Source organism: Silene latifolia, chromosome 11 (genome assembly GCF_048544455.1).
Source record: "Silene latifolia isolate original U9 population chromosome 11, ASM4854445v1, whole genome shotgun sequence".
Classification (NCBI taxonomy): domain Eukaryota; kingdom Viridiplantae; phylum Streptophyta; class Magnoliopsida; order Caryophyllales; family Caryophyllaceae; genus Silene; species Silene latifolia.
Genome location: NC_133536.1, coordinates 153,098,683 through 153,115,517, shown reverse-complemented (window position 1 = coordinate 153,115,517; position 16,835 = coordinate 153,098,683). Strand labels below are relative to the sequence as shown.

Sequence of the window (16,835 nt, the reverse complement as noted above, 5' to 3'; positions counted from 1 at the left end):
GATTGGATGGGGAACAGTTAATAAAGCAAGTCTGGAATAATTAGCTGTTTGGATTACATGTTGTTGTTGCTATGTGCTGAGCTGGATGGAGCTGGTGCTATAGAGTCTAGTTTGAGTTTCACTTAGTTTATTACATGGACAATAGTGTTAAATTGGTTTGGTTATTTATTCGGAGCATGTATGACAGTATAAGTTTTCGAACGAGTGTAATAAAGTAGAAGTTTATTTTAAAGTACTTGGTTTTCTTTTTCATTTGATATACATTGCCTCGGGGAACTGAGATGGTAATAGTCTTATTTAATCGGGAATTTCCGGCTAAAGGCTTTTGCTTAAATGGTGATTTTACATTGCAGGAACCTGTACATTGCACAGCTTAGCCGCACCAGTCGGGACCCTCTCACTGTACTTGCATTTCTGAAACACATGAACATGAAACTCCACTTCCAAGCCACACAGCGAACACAGCTTATCAATACAGCACCCTATCTTATACAAACTAGTTAGTTATGTAGTCACATAACGTGTGCTTATAAAGTCAATATCTAGTAATATTATATAACTAGTAAATAATAATTCTATTACAATAAATTCGATATCAAGGTGGTGATTCAAATAAATGTAGGTTAAACTAATGTCAAGGTGGATCCAATGGAAAGAAAATGAAATAATTGGATTTGAAACTAAAACTAATGTCAGGATTGAAGATTGGAAACAAAAGCTGAAGTAAAGATTAAGCTAGACCTTGACTATAACACATTCTCATTTTTTACCTAAACCCATTTTCTAATCAATCTCTCTTCGACCTCTCATTCCTTTTCTAAAAAATATCATTCACCCTCAATTCAATTCCGGTTCCCCACTCTAAAAAAAGACGCATGATGTCAAATTTGGCGCAATTTAACGTTTTCAAAGATAATTTTGCAGCGGAAATAAAAGATATAGAAAGATATGAATTAGTTGTGAAATCTCGCATGATTAGAAACTAAAACTAACATCTACTCAAGTAACCTCACAAAAAAATCTTGAATAATTAAGTTTCAACCTCGCAAGGAAGAACAAATAGTTGAACTCACAAGTTTAAAAGCTTGTGTACGCAAACACTTGAATTTTATTCATTCGCTCGAAAATAACATATCCTACAATAAGCTAATTAGCACCCTACTTATAGCCATATGGAACGACCCTAATAGCTCTTATGTCGGTTTCGATGACTCATTAGAAGATAATAATACTTTCCTAAACTGATTAGGAAATAAAACTTATTCTATATATCTAGAATTAGGAAAGTAACTTGCCTAAACTAATTAGGAAAGAAATAACAACTAATAACAAACTGACTCGATTTAGGAAAGTAATAACAATCCTACATGTACTCAGAGTACTTATTACTCAAATTTTAATTAAGCTTAGACATGACTTCTTTTAGGAAAGAAGCCTCGACACCTGTTTATTGAGCGTCAAGTAATCGACTCAACAATCATCGAGACCGTGTCTTTTCACGTTCAACTAATTAAACATTCATTGGGACTGTTCTTTTTTTTTTTTGTTGATCGATGCATCTGCATATGCATCAATATCTCACCTTAAATTGAACTTGTTTTAGATTGAAGACGATGTTTAGAACATATCCAGTTACCATGGCACGTGTTCGAGACGTGTCCAAATACGATGGAAACATGTCTGATACATATGTGTCTAAATAAATAATGAAGACAATCAGACACGATTTTATTGGTATCCGAAACGATTTGGAGTGTGTCGGTATCGGACACAATGTCGGATACGGGGACGTTAATTAGGAGAAGTGTCCGTGTTTCCTACTTCAGTGCCTTGATCCAAAACAGTAAGATAAAACAACAAACTTTATATCATATGAGACTAATTTAGATTAACTTAGATTATCTCGTGCAACAATATTTAAAGAGTAAGTGTAATACTACGGTTTTATGTGCTATTGGGTACTCTATCAAGTAAGGCTTACTCTGTCGAGTAAGTGTGTGTCGGCGTTCTGGAAAGTGTTCTGTCTATTGGGTACTCGATCGATTAGAGGCAACTCGATCGAGTAAATCACTTACTCGATCGAGTACGTGGGTTTTTACGGGTTTTTGGCCGGGTTTTGATAGCAATGCGAGAATGGTATAAAAACACTTTTCGTCAGTTTATTTTTAGTTTTTACCCTATTCTAAATATTTCACACAAGAGAACAAAGTTACGTAGCTCTTCTCTCTCACATTACTATCAAATCCAAAGGCATGAGTCGTGGGAATCCAGAGCTGTTTACACTGTTGAGACCTGTCGCTTTGTGGGTAAGATCCTAGTACAGTTCTTATATTGTTTCGTTGATTTTGGTTTAAACCCTAATTGGGTAATTTGGGGGTTTTGGGTTATTGTTGGCATTAGTTGGTGATTGTATGATTGTATGATTGATAGGAGGTGATTTCGTAGAGAAACGTTTCTTATCTGCTGTTATGACGATTGTGGTGATTGCATATCCGGGTAGGGTTTCTTACTCAGTTATTGTTTACATGATACGAGATGGTTGATTGGTTGTTGATTGTTGATTAATGGCATTTATCTATATCGTATTTGAATTGGTAATTGTTGATGTTGTAGTTGATTGTTGTTGTTGTTGTTTATGGTTCGCGAGGTGTGCCCTTGGCTGAGTGAAGTCACTTGCGGGAGTGGCTTCACGCCCTTGATTTGCCCTTTATGGAACCCGCCACAAAAGGGGATGTGCACATTAAGGAACATGGGTTTGCGCTAGGTATAGATGACCGGGGCTTAGGTGGGAACGGTTGAGGTCTCCCACTGGCGATGTGGATTACTGGTTGCGGCCGTAATCTGGCAGGACTAGACCTTCAGGCTAGTCAGGTGATTGGTGATGTGACGGTGTTGGAAGATTGTGTGTATTGTTGTTGTTGTATTATCTTATATTGTGTAATCAGTAACTTACCCCATTTAATTGTTTTAAAAACTATGGTGATCCATTCAGGGATGGTGAGCAGTTATTGAGCAGGTATGATATGGATGCGCGAGGGATAGTTGTGCTTGAGTTATCACGAGTCATTTAGAAGGTGTATCATACTTTACAATTTTTGGGTTTTGATGTATTCCCTTAAACTATTTATTTAAAGTATGTTGTTTTATGGTCTATTTGATATTCATTGCCTCGGGTAACCGAGATGGTAGCACTCTCATGCATTAGGTGGTCTTGGTAAGGCACCTTGGTGTATTGGGGTGTTACAGTAAGTCAGCAAAGAAACCTTCTCATTTATTGTTAGAAGTTTTACAATTTAAAATAAAGATAGTAGCACATGTAATTTAATAGATATGGATCACGGTTAAAAGATAAAATGGGTATATACTTATTGTAATATAGGTAAGAAATTAAAGAGATACTTCACGCTACAATTTTTTAATGAAAGTATTACGAAAAACACATAAAGAGTTATGAGAGCATCTCCAATGGTAATCTAGTTGCTACTAGCTTACCTCTGCCACACCAATTTTTTAACCTACAACAATTTTAAGTTACAATTTGCTCCAATGATTTAGCCAACTTACTAATAGCTTGATTAGACCCACTTAACAGACTTTTCTATTTATTTATTCACTTTCCAACCTACTTGGACAACTTCAATGGTTAAGCTACTAGCTTACAATATTATAAAATTGCAAGTAAGTTCTCAAACTAAACCAATGGAGATATTCTGAAAGTGTCGTTTTTCATTAATTTAATAGAACACCGTTTTTCTTAAGTTCTTGAGACGTTTAAACTCCTTGCTTGTTCCAAATTGGCATAATAAGCAATTTAAAGAAAAATAAAATAAAACCCTTCTTATTGGGTACTTAAATTTTGGCATAATTTCGAACTGTAGGATCAACTAAATTTATTTTATGAAACTTCGGTTTAAACATAGTTTCATTTTGAGTACCAAACATCTGAATAACTTAATTAGGTGCCAAATGTTTAGACTAATTTCAATTTACTTGACTAAGGTTTAGACATAGTTTTAATCAAGGCAAATTTAACTAAATTTTTTTTTTTTCTGAATTATTTAGTAACCCATAACCTTTGTTTTTCAGTACAAAAATAACATTTCCTTTTTTAGATAAACTGTTTCTAAAGTTATTGAATTGATATAAAACCGGAAAAGGCTACACATACACATTGTGTATGAAAAAGCCATACACAACCAATTAGATCGCGACACGTGGCAAACTTGAGTTAAGTTCAAGTGATTAATTAAGGGTTCGATTAGTAATTTAACATATGTAGTTAAGTTGTTATCATGACTAGTTAACAGGTTGACTGCCGGTCAACTCTAGTGGTCAACAGCGGGGTCAAAAATGTTGTTATTGAGGCTTGAACCCAAGATCTCTTGGGTCAGGTGCATTTACAATTACCACTATGACACATCCATCTTGCTGTCAGTTTTGTATCTCTTTTATTATATATCGTTGTTAAGACCTGATTTAATAAATAAAAGTAATAAATAATTGTATTAAACATGATGTGTATCTATAATTATTACAAAATGTACTTTTATTATATACTAGATAGTATCCCGCGCTTCGCGCGATCTGTTTTAAAATTTTATTATTATAATTGAAGAAAAATAATAATTCATATATGACCTTTAATATTTTTACATATAAATAAAAATAAATTAATGTTTCTCAAATTTAATGGTTTTTAGGTTTAACTTCAATGTTCTAAAATAAAATACATTCAATTTTAATTAAAACTAATAAGTGTTAATTAATTATGTATGATCAATGTTTTATAAACAATTTTGTGATTGATCAAATGTTATATTAATTAAAATAAAATTTATTCGAATAATGCAACAATCAACATTAAGTTCTCAAATTATATCATTTCACGATAAGTTATGTTTTAAATCAATTAATATTTGTTCAAAATCATGTGAATATGATTTTATGCAATTTTTAATTTTTTTATGTTTGACGTGTGATATTTATGTATTAAACATATATGATCCAAACTCAACTGAAGATATTAAAGCTACTTTTTCATATCGTTTATAATATTATTTTACTTAATAATCATTACTTTTGTTTTGATTATTCAAATACACTCGCATTCACTATGTGCATACATACTCGTTATCACACTATTTAAACCTATCAAAATCTCACATGTATTCAAGTTGTCGCAATATAATTTTTTTCATTCCTACACTATAAAAACATATCTCTTAGTAGTTTTCTTAAAGTTTTGTTTTTAATAAAAAATAATGACTCTTCAAAATATATTTTTCTTAATGGATTTAATGGTCTAAGTTTTATAGTTTTTCAAAATGTTTTTTACGTAAATGTAAAAAAAAAACATTGTGAGAAACTCGCTTTAATCATCTCCACATATCAAAATATTTCAATAAATATAATAAAAGTTATACTCAATTGAAAGCATTTTTCGCAATGAACGTAATTATTTACATTTTATAATTGTTATCAAAATATTTTTTAAATAAATTTAGAATCAAATCACCGTAGTTATTTATTTAATTTTATATAATAAAATTTATTAAAATATAATTATTATTTTGCTGAGATTTATACGCATTTATTATGTTTATATTAAATAATTAGTTATAATTAATGCTTGTCATCAAGGCTGTTGCGACACATCCCGGTCAATTGTTGTCCTTTGGTTTTGGCACAAAGACCAAGGATAGAGAAGATGGCTAATTATTAAATAACAAGTGGAACAAATTGAGTGTGAATGATCAAATTGCTTATCAAATGCATTCCGAAAATAGAAAGGACAACAATAGACTGAGACGCCCTCAAATGGAATAAGACAACAAATGACCAGGACAGAGGGGGTAGATATTTATTTAATGTACCTCCTAAATAAATTAAGGTACTTGATGATTTGTTGAAACGTGGTTGATAAATAATTCAAATAAATCTAAATACTTTTATATGTTCATATAGTTAATTAGTTATTATAAGATGTACATATATAATATAGTCAATGTAGGGTCAGGATCCGGTGAGAACCACCAACATAATAAGAACCGTGAGAAACGTCACTAAATCTCCACCAAATATTGTTTCGAAAGTAGATATAATGTAATTTCAAGCGAATACGGTATAACTTCAACTGTGTTGCCCATGCTTTAGCTCATTTAATTCCTATAGTAGTTGGTAGATATTTTTGTGCGGAGGTGCTCACACCATCTACGAGTAGTGTTGTTTTCTTTGATTTATCGATGTTAGAGTAATGCCTTAGAGCTTTCCTTTTCAAAAAAAAAAAAAAACCGAGTAGCACTGAAACTTCCGAAAAGTCGATGGTATAAGAAAATACTACCATTGCGACGGGCTCAAAAAATTAATAATTTTAGGGTTTTGTTTCGCCTTAATCGGAGTCCAGATGAAAATTTACGGAGCGTTTTATGTATCCGCTTTTATTTTACGCGGGTTTAATTATATCTGGTAAGATGTCAGTGTACTGCATGTTAGGAATAATATGACCTTTGGCAAAAATATATTGTATGTACATATATTTTTTATTATAATAATATGACCTATAATAAATGTAAATTTTATAATAATTATGTAAATTATTATAATTCAAATTAATAATTACCATAGATATATAAAATATTTAGTTCGCTTTTTATCAAATACGTTTAACTAATGTAGATAACTTTTTGGAGGTTTCACTTGATAATAAATCTAAGATGTAGTTAACAATTTAACTACATATGCTAAATTACTAACCAAGCCTTAAACTAACTAATGAAAGTTAACTATAGTTTGTCACATGTTACGATATCATTGGTTGTGTATGGAAAAACCCATACACAATGTGTATGTGTAGCATCTTCCTATAAAACCTTCAAAACTAAGAAAAACAAAATCAATTTTTTTGATTATATAAAAATATATTGTTGTAATAAATTCAAATGAAACCTTTGTTTAAAAAAATATGATTATTTTTCAAGTGATACTCATAATGGGGTAAAGCTCAATAACTAAAGAATACGGGTGTGCATAATCATGTCCGGACTAGAAAATTAGACCTGACTGGACCAGACTCGATAAGACCAAAAGCAGAACTGAAAATCAAATTCATTCTCCGGTTTAAGATTTTTAAGGATCGATTTTTCGGTCTAGACTAAAAATACTGGAATTAGGTTTTAACTTTCTTTCTTAGGTTAGTTTACAAGAATATATTTATAAATGTTGTTTGAAATATGCTCGTTACGTTCTTAACTCGCTCATTCTGATGCCTGGTCAAGCTAGCTTCACTTGTTACTCTTTAATCTATATTATATTTATAAAAGAGGCTTTTTTCGAGCGATTCTGAGCTGTCCACATCATCAAATATCAATTTAGGAAAGTATCTTAAATAAATTTTTTTGATATAATAAATAAAGTAAAAAATCTTTTATTTATTATAATATATATTTCCTAAATTATATTCAAGTGATTTTACTAATTTATATAAAAAAAAATTTACATTTCATTGGAAAAAAAAGTTCGTTAAAAAAATTATGAAAATAGTATAATTAGGTTCGTGGTAAAAAAATGTTATCATTAGAGTATAGATTTTATATTATTTGCATATATTAAGGATGATATACTTCTTAGTATTTTATATGTTCAACATTGAACATATATAAATAATAAAATTGTCCCACATCGAAAGATTACCATAAGGTGGGGTGATCTGATTATAAATAGAAGACATCCTTGGAATTTATTTATCAACCCAAAATCTTTTGAGTATCTCAAGTATTGTCTTAGATAGTTCTTAAGAGTTTGTATCATTATCTTCACAATATGATATAAAAAATAATGTGGAGAATATTTTAATTATTATAATAATATTTCCATATTAAAATGGGTTATAATGTCTATAATGTTTTAATTATTCAATTTAATGAGAATGAGAATATAAAAATGAGTTAGGTATGATTCATTACAATGGGACTAACTCACTAAATATTAGTTAAACAATTAAGCGGACAACAGTTGAGGAAATCCAAGTATAGCAAAGAGCTCATGGTTCCGCTACCATCTTAGCTATAAGAACTGCCAACACGCTCATAATAAAATGCTACAAAAGCATTTTCCTAAAAGACCCATAGGCCATAATGGCTTATGTAGTCTTAATACAAAATTTATTTGTATTTTATTATCACGAATTTTTATTTGAGACGGAATTATCCGTCTTCAGTCTTTTTTTGTTTAAATAGGTACTTAAATTAAAAGACTTACAAACAGAATTCATACATCAACTAAGGGGGAGTAGGAGCCCTGACTCCAAAGAGCAAATTGTTATTAAATCGAGTTGGATGTCGAACAAGGTGCGAAAAAGATGATGTACTTCTTAGTATGTTATATGTCACACATTGAAAAATAATGTAGATGTGATGAACATACTATGTATAAATAGTAGAAAAGGTGGGGTCATCCTATTATAAATAGTAGAAGTGTCCCACATCGGAAGATTAACATAAAGTGTGCTGATCCTATTATTATAAATAGTAGAATTGTCCCACATCGAAAGATTAACATAATGTGGGGTGATCCTATGATTATAAATATGAGTCATCCTTGGAGCTTAAATATCAACCCAAAATCTTTTGAGTCTCTTAAGTATTATCTTAAATAGTTCTTATAAGAGTTTGTTTTATTAACTCCACAATAGTGAAATTTATTTGTATTATACTTTTGATTTTGGTGGTTTCACAATTATATAATTATATATAGTTATATCATCTCCTTTTCTACTCAAATTTAGTAGTTTAGCAATAAGTTATTTACTTTTTAATTTTTAAGCTGAATTTTTAAATAACGAACATATATCAGTAGTATACTTATTACATAAGAGACTTTAAAAGTAACGTTACATAATGTTAATTTTTTATGTTAATTTTTCAGGTTTTAACATTTTTTTCATCTAGAGAGTCCAACCCTTAAAAACTACTTAATATTTATAAGAAAAAAATGTTAATTTTATATATAAGAAAAAATTTGGACTTTAGATAAGATTAGTTTGTTAGCAATAAGATAAAATTGCACGAATGTTACCTATACGTGCAAAAAAATTTAGACTCTAGATAAGATTAGTTTGTTAGTATTTGCTTATTATTAATCGGATTGGATGTTGAACGTACGAATATTAACATTTAGTATTTGCTCATATTATTAAATATAACTACTATTAGATATAATGAGTAACAATTATCCATATTTCGGGATTCGGGTTGGATGTCGAGCTATGTGTGAAAAAGATGGTGTATTTCTTAGTATGTTATTTGTCCTACGTTGAAAATTAATGGAGGTGTTATGAATATATTACGTGTAAATAGTAAAAGTGTCCCACATTGAAAGATTAGCATAATGTAGGGTGATCTTATTATTATTAATAGAAGTCATCCTTGAAATTTGGGATTCAACCCAAAATTTTTTGAATCACTTAACTATTGTGAAAGACAACTCTTAAGAGTTTCTATTATTAACGGTTAAAATTAAAATTTAACAAACTATAATTTTGTTGTTACTAAATTGTATGTTTGCTTATAGTGGCCAAAAATATAAATGCGTTTATCTTTTACGCCTTTACAGTGGAATGATAGCAACAAGATGATCATAGGAGTATACATTACATGTGCTTTGTGAAAGAAAGAACATAAAAATGAACTCTGTGTATCAGTAATTAGCAGATTAATCATAAGAGCTATCAAAGCGTCCCGATTCCCTTACACTTATGATGATTAGTACTTAATGCTTAGAATTAAGTACGTATCAAGAGGCCATAAAAGATTAGGATATTTCAATTTTTTTTAGAATTATCTGACACCCGGATTTGAATTTCGAAACACCTATTCGTTAATGATTTATAACTTAGTTTTAAAATAATTAAGGTCATTAACCCGTACGAAATACGGGCTTTCAAACTAGTTTGACATTATTATACGATAATATATAATGCATATTTTTTCATTTTTCTAAGTATAAATTAATAATTCCTTTATAAAGTGAACGTAAGTAGGCGATTACGGATAAATTCCAGTCCAACTAATCTAGTCCTGGTCTGAAATTTTTGATTTTGAATCGATTTTGGTCCATGATTTTTAGTCATTCTGGTATGGTCCGAACTGGTGCACAATCAGAACTCAAAAGGAATACATTTTTTGGAAAAAAATGATCTATAAAATATTATTAAAAGGCTAGCCTAAAAATGCCACGTAGACATGGAATGAAAAAAAGCGACGTACACAATAACAATGTGATTTGGCAAACTAATATGACATAGATTATCAATATATTATTATATTGCATTATTTTAATTCACTTATTTTCTTTAAAAATTCATCCATATTCCATTAGCTTTACATTTAATTAACTAAAAAAAACAAAAAAAAAAATACGCATTAACTATAATGCCCGACTTCGCCCGGGCTACCTCTACTTACCACTAATTTTTTTTCATTAAATAAAATTACTTAAAGTTGCATAACCCATAAATTTATCATTAATATATTTTTTATAACATATCCTAAAATTACGATGAAATAAATTTTGAGACAAATTCACTACTCCCGTTATTAATATTTTACTCTTATTAATGAAACAATAGTAATAACATTTCACTACTTACCTGTAATCATTGTTACTTTCGCTACTCACACCGTAATTATTGTTATTGTCACTACTGCCGCATTAATATTGATAATTTCACTACTCCCGCCGTAATTATTGTTACTTTCACTATTGCCGCATGCCCGCATTAATATTCATTATTTCACTACTTTCGTTGTTGTTTCTACCACTCTCACTAATCTCAGTTGATAATATTGTTACTTTTACTATTCAAATGAGTGATTACTATCATATAACTATATCCAATGTTACTACAATTCTTTTCTTTACTGACGAAATTACTTTTACTACTTAGGCATCAATACTATATTTTTTTTTTGGTAAAATGTAAGTCGTATATATATATATATATACATATATATATATATATATACATATATATATATACATATATATATATATACATATATATATATATATATATATATATATATATATATATATATATGCATGTGTCACCATAAACGGATACAAAAATGCTAAACAAAGCCAAAACATCCAGACCGCCTAGAATGAAATGGACAAGCCCAAATCATATTCCAACCGACAACAAAATCAAATTGGGAACAAAACCAGAAATCCCCAAAAATAGATAACCCTAGAAACTATCATCGTCTTCTTCGTTCACTAAGGTGAATCATCTTCTTCCTGTCGCCATTAGGAATTACATTCATCTCCAGCCATAAACTTCCTAACATAGTCACCACCATCTCCATTTCCCTTGATCAAAGCAGAGAATCGGATCTTCAAGTCCTGAGTGAGCTGTTTCACAAGTTTCGACGGTCTCAAGACGCACTCATCTATTATGCAGGAGTTTCTTTGCTGCCAAATAAGGTATATAGATGCGTTAATCACAGCATTTATTACTCCTTTTTCTTCCTTAGTTCCTCTTCTACTCAACCTCCACCCCATAATGTTAGTCTGTGGGATCCTGATTCCAGTACGAGCCCGTACCAGTTCAAGAACCTCTCTACTATATCTGCAAGCGAAAAACAAGTGCTCAAGAGTCTCCTGATCCGGACCACAGAGGAAGCAGGTATCATCCTCCCTGATCCCTAAACTGAATAGCTTAACATTTGTGTTCATGTTTCCGTGTTGATAAATCCACACCAGAAAACTATGCTTTGGGAATGACCATTTATTCCAAACTAAGCCACTCCATTGAACTTTGTCTCATTTATCTCTTAACCATTCATAGCCCTTGGCTATGGAATATTCCCGTACTATATGCCCATACCATAGTTGTTGCTGTAAAGCTTCATCAAAGAAATCTCTGATTTGACACACTTTCCTCCAGTACCAGCTAGTGTAGGCAGGAGGCTTATAAGTTTGCCAATTCTGACCTCTTAGGTAGATGTGATTAATCCACCTAACCCACAGATGGTCAGACTTCAAAGCAATCCACCACACTAACTTACCAACAACAGCTTTATTCCAAAGGACATCATCTTTCAAACCCAGCCCCTCTTCCTGCTTAGGTTTGCACACTTTCTTCCAAGAGACCAAAGAGGACCTTATAAAATCAACTCCTCCATCCCATAAGAAGTTCCTTCATATACTTTCTATTCTAGAGATGACACCACTGGGTAGGATGAACATAGTGGCCCAGTAGTTATGGAGAGTTTTAAGGACAGATTTGATAAGGACCAGTCTGCCAGCATAGGATAGCTTTGTAGTCCCTAACCCTCTAATTCTATTAACCACTTTGTCTATGAGAGGTTTACAGTCAGTGGCATTGAGTCTAGTAGTTTTAATAGGGACCCCTAGATACCTGAAGGGTAAGGAGCCCTCAACTAGACCTGAAATCTTCTTGATATCATTTTTTACACCATTTGCTACACCATTGAAGTATACATTGGACTTCCCACTGCTCATTCTTAGACCTGAAGTGTTGGAGAAGGTAGAAAAGGTTCTAAGAATAATCATCATAGAGGGCACATCCCCTTTGCAGAAAAGAAGAAGGTCATCTGCAAACATTAAATGGGTCAAGTTTAGGGGTTTACACAGGGGGTGATGTTTGAATTCAGGAACCTCTGTAGTATGATTCAGCAGCCTAGTTATATACTCCATGCAAACTGTGAACAACAGAGGAGACAGGGGGTCCCCCTGTCTCAAGCCTCTACAGCCCTGAAAAAATCCAAAAATATTACCATTGAGATTAAGAGAGTATGAGGCAGATGTAACACATTGCATGATCCAATGTCTAAATTGAGCAGGGATTTTTAAGGCTTTGAGCATTTGTCTGAGAAATTCCCACTCAATAGTGTCATAGGCTTTCTGCAAATCCATCTTAATCAGGTACCTAGGAGAAACTGATCTCTTCTCATATAGCTTAATAATGTCTTGACAAATTAAGATATTCTCCATGATGCTTCTACCTTTGACAAAACCACCCTGATTAGGAGAAATAAGGTCAGGCAAAACACCAGCTAGTCTGTTGCAAAGGATTTTAGAGATGCACTTGTAAAGAACGTTACAACATGCTATTGGCCTATACTGCAAAACAGAGGTAGGCCTCTCAGTCTTAGGGATGAGGGTAATAAGAGTGGTATTTAATTGCTTGAGCATACTGCCAGAGATAAAGAAATCCATGATTTCTTGTGTTACCTCAACCCCAACAGTCTCCCAGGAATCCTTGAAAAATTTACTAGAATACCCATCTGGGCCAGGAGCTTTATCATCAGGAATTTGGAAAATGATATCTTTGATCTCCTCAGAGGAAACATGAGCCATTAGGAGTTGAATATGTTGATCAGTACAGGTTCTTCCTTTTCTAACTATAGCTTTCCTAACTTCTCTAGTGTCATTTTTAGAGCCCAGGAGCATCTGATAATAATTCAAGAAGGCCTGCTGAATCCCATCCTGGTCTGAATGTAGCTTATTCTTATGATCCAAAATTTGATGCACAAAATTTTTATTTCTTCTTGACTTTATCAAACCATGAAAATAAGCTGTATTTAAATCCTCTTCAGTGAGCCAATGAGCCTTTGCTTTTTGCCTGAGAAATGCCACTTTTGCCTCCTGTAGTTCCTGAGACATCTTACTCACCTCCAATTCTTGTTGGATAAGAGCTGCATTACCTGGTTGCAGGACAAGTTGCTGTTGAATATGATACAACCTAGTCAGAATAAGATCAGTTCTGTTTTCAATATCAGAGAATTGAGAGCTATTCAGCTGCTTTAACTCAGGTTTCAAGAGTTTCATCTTTCTGACCACTCTATACATATTAGTCCCATAGATAGGTTGAGTCCAAGTAGCTTTCACAATATCATGAAACTTAGGAGATGAACTCCACATGTTGAAGTATTTGAAAGGCCTGTTAGATTTCTGATCATTATTACCTGACCTAACAATACAAGGATTGTGATCAAAGTGACCTTCAGGAAGAAAGTTAGCATAAAATCCGGGGAAAGCATCTAACCACTCTTGATTAGCAAAAAACCTATCCAACCTGCTATAAATTCTGGTTTCTGGGGGCTGTTTATTATTCCAAGTAAAGAAGGCTCCTGAAGCTTGAATATCCATTACTTGACATACATTAAGACAATTCTGAAATGGATCAGCAGCAGCAGAATGAAAATCACCCCCTAATCTCTCATTAGGTTGTAACACACAGTTGAAATCACCCCCAATGGCCCAAGATCCTTGCTGCTTGTTTGAGATAGCTTGCAATTTCAACCATAAACTCTCTCTTTCCTGAATCCCATTAAAGGCATAAACTACATAAAAGTAAAATTGCTGCAAAGTGACCTTGTTCAACACCTTCATATGAATAAATTATGCATCATACTCCAACTGATGAATCTCAAAATAGGTTGGGTTCCAAAGAACCCACACCCTGCCTCCTTTATGATATGCATTATTTGTTGTAACACTCCAGTCCTTGAATATATTATTCAAGAATTTATTCAAATTTCTAAACTTGATTTTAGTTTCCAGTAAGCCAAAAAGGCCCACATTATTTGCTATTAAGAAATTATTTACAACCCTTTGTTTCTCCTCCCTATTCATCCCCCTCACATTCCAAAACCCAATATTCATCATGGAACAGGGTTTGGAATAACATTACCATTTATACTAATGCCTGTCTTGGGAGACTTTGATCCACTGAGAACCTCCATGTAAGTAGGGGAAGCCTGTATGACCCTGCTGGCTTCATTAGGCTTGAGTCTAACAGGTGATAAAGAACCCTTATTAATTCCTATCAGCCCTACTTCTGGCGTTTTTGCTATTTCTTCATCCACTGTGTCCTTATCTATTTTTTTAGGAGTTTCAGGAGCAGGATTCTGTCTAACAGCCAGGGGAACTTCCAGTGCTGCCAGAGATGTTTCAGATTTCTTCACAGGCCGCCACTCCTTTCTTACAGGTTTGTGTGATACAATCTTTCTTCCTTTCCTGCACTGACCTTTATCATGGCCTAACTGATTGCAATTAGTACAAACAATAGGCTTCCATTCGTACTCTACCTTAACTGTAATCAACTTATTCTTTTCATCCATAAACCTGACTGAAGATGGAAACTTTTGACCCAATTGTAACTCCACCATAACCCTTGCAAATCCAAGCCTAGTCTTCAATTCAGTTGGTGTATCACTCTTAACATATTTTCCAATCAGGTTAGCTATCTTGGGAAGACTTTTACCCCAAAACTTAAGAGGTAAACCTTGAAATCTAATCCAAGCAGGAACATTTTTCACTTCTTCCTTAGTTAATTCTATGTCAGGTAACCATGGCTTGATGACCATAGGTTTATTGTCAAACAAAAAATAACCACTATTCAGTACCTTTTGTTTCATCTCCTCTGTTTTGAAATGAGCAAGTAACACTCCATTAGGTAAAAAAGAAATCTTATCGACCGTGTATGTCTTCCAAATTCTTTGCAGGAATCCTTCAAGAATCTGCCAAGGAGGGTTAGCACCAACTATAAAACCATATACTGCATTCTGCCAGTACTCTAATTCCTCCTGGACATCATCCTCTGAGAGATGAAGCATGTCATTGGGGTCATCTTCTATGACTTGCAAGATCTTCTTCCCATGCCGCTGAAACCATGCCCCCTCAGTGATATCATCACTATCAGAGTCAGATTCTTCAATATCCTCCACTATCACATCATTCAAAGGCATCTCAGGAATGCCTGCAACTTCAAGAATAGTTTTGGACTTAGCACAATCCTCCTCATTCGGCCCTTTCATAATTTTTTGTTTCAATTCCCTAATTGTAATTGAATCTTGTATTTTAGAACTTGATCTACGATGTTTGTTACTGATTGAACGTGTAAATTTTCTTGTCATTGATCAAGAAAATCTCAGTTTTTCCCTTAACCTAGAGAAGACGGCTTTCTCTCTCTATCTCTAGGTCAAACATCGTTTTTTTTAGTATTCTAGTAAATTTTATATTTAGGAAAATTATCAGACATTTTCTTTCTTTTAGTCTCCTTGAAATCGACCATCTTAATTAATTATTTTATTTTAAGGAAATTGACCATCTTAATTAATTATTTTATTTTAATGAAATTGACCATGTTTAGGAAAATTACCAAGCTTCTATATAATTTAATTTTAACCCAAACTATATAAAATTTGCATCGAGATCCCTTAATCGGGTCCATCACATGGTGCTATTGATTTTAAACTATATAGTTTAATTAATTTGTATAACTTTATTTAATTACATTGAAGTCCCTTGGTTTCTTGATTTAATATATAGTATGGATTTCAAGATATTTCATATAGAGTAGTATTATATGTATTTGAAATAAAAAACTCAATACTTAAGAAATTAAGAACGAAGAAGAATAAATGAAGTTGAAAACAAACAAAAAAATTGTATTGTCACTAATTCACTGCTTTTTTTTTTTTTTTGAAAAGCACTAATTCACTATTGTTGTTACTATAACTTTGTTGTATATAGAAGATGTTTTACAAAACTAATTAATCAACAAATGAGTATTAAAGATCATATAAAAAATTTCTTAGAAAAATATAAAATATATGGAAAAGAAAATATTTATTTAATTTAAGTAATTTACAAACAAATTCTGTAAATACTTAAGTGAAATTAAACATTAATAATAAAATTTTAAAAGGGTGGTAATACCGTGTATTTAGTTCATGAAATTATTTCACGTAAAGGATAAGGTTTTGGAAAATATAAAATATATGGAAAAGAAAATACTTATTTAATTT

General features: G+C 32.2%; 1 protein-coding gene across 1 annotated transcript; it reads right to left on the bottom strand.

Moving 5' to 3' along the window:
- Window positions 1–342: 342 nt before the first annotated feature.
- On the bottom strand, window positions 343–11,733 carry LOC141614162 (uncharacterized). The gene is made up of 2 exons (XM_074432917.1): window positions 11,316–11,733; window positions 343–440 (listed from the first exon to the last, which is right to left on the bottom strand). Exons 1-2 carry the CDS (start codon window positions 11,731–11,733, stop codon window positions 343–345), a joined length of 516 nt encoding a protein of 171 aa, XP_074289018.1.
- Window positions 11,734–16,835: the final 5,102 nt, after the last annotated feature.

Excerpts from the sequence above, each read along its gene's own strand:
- LOC141614162 (XM_074432917.1), bottom strand. The coding sequence starts at position 11,733 with ATGAACACAAATGTTAAGCTATTCAGTTTAGGGATCAGGGAGGATGAT. Across the intron at positions 441-11,315 it reads GTTTATGGCTGGAGATGAAT|TGGAGTTTCATGTTCATGTG; the intron begins GTAATTCCTAAT and ends GTGGCTTGGAAG.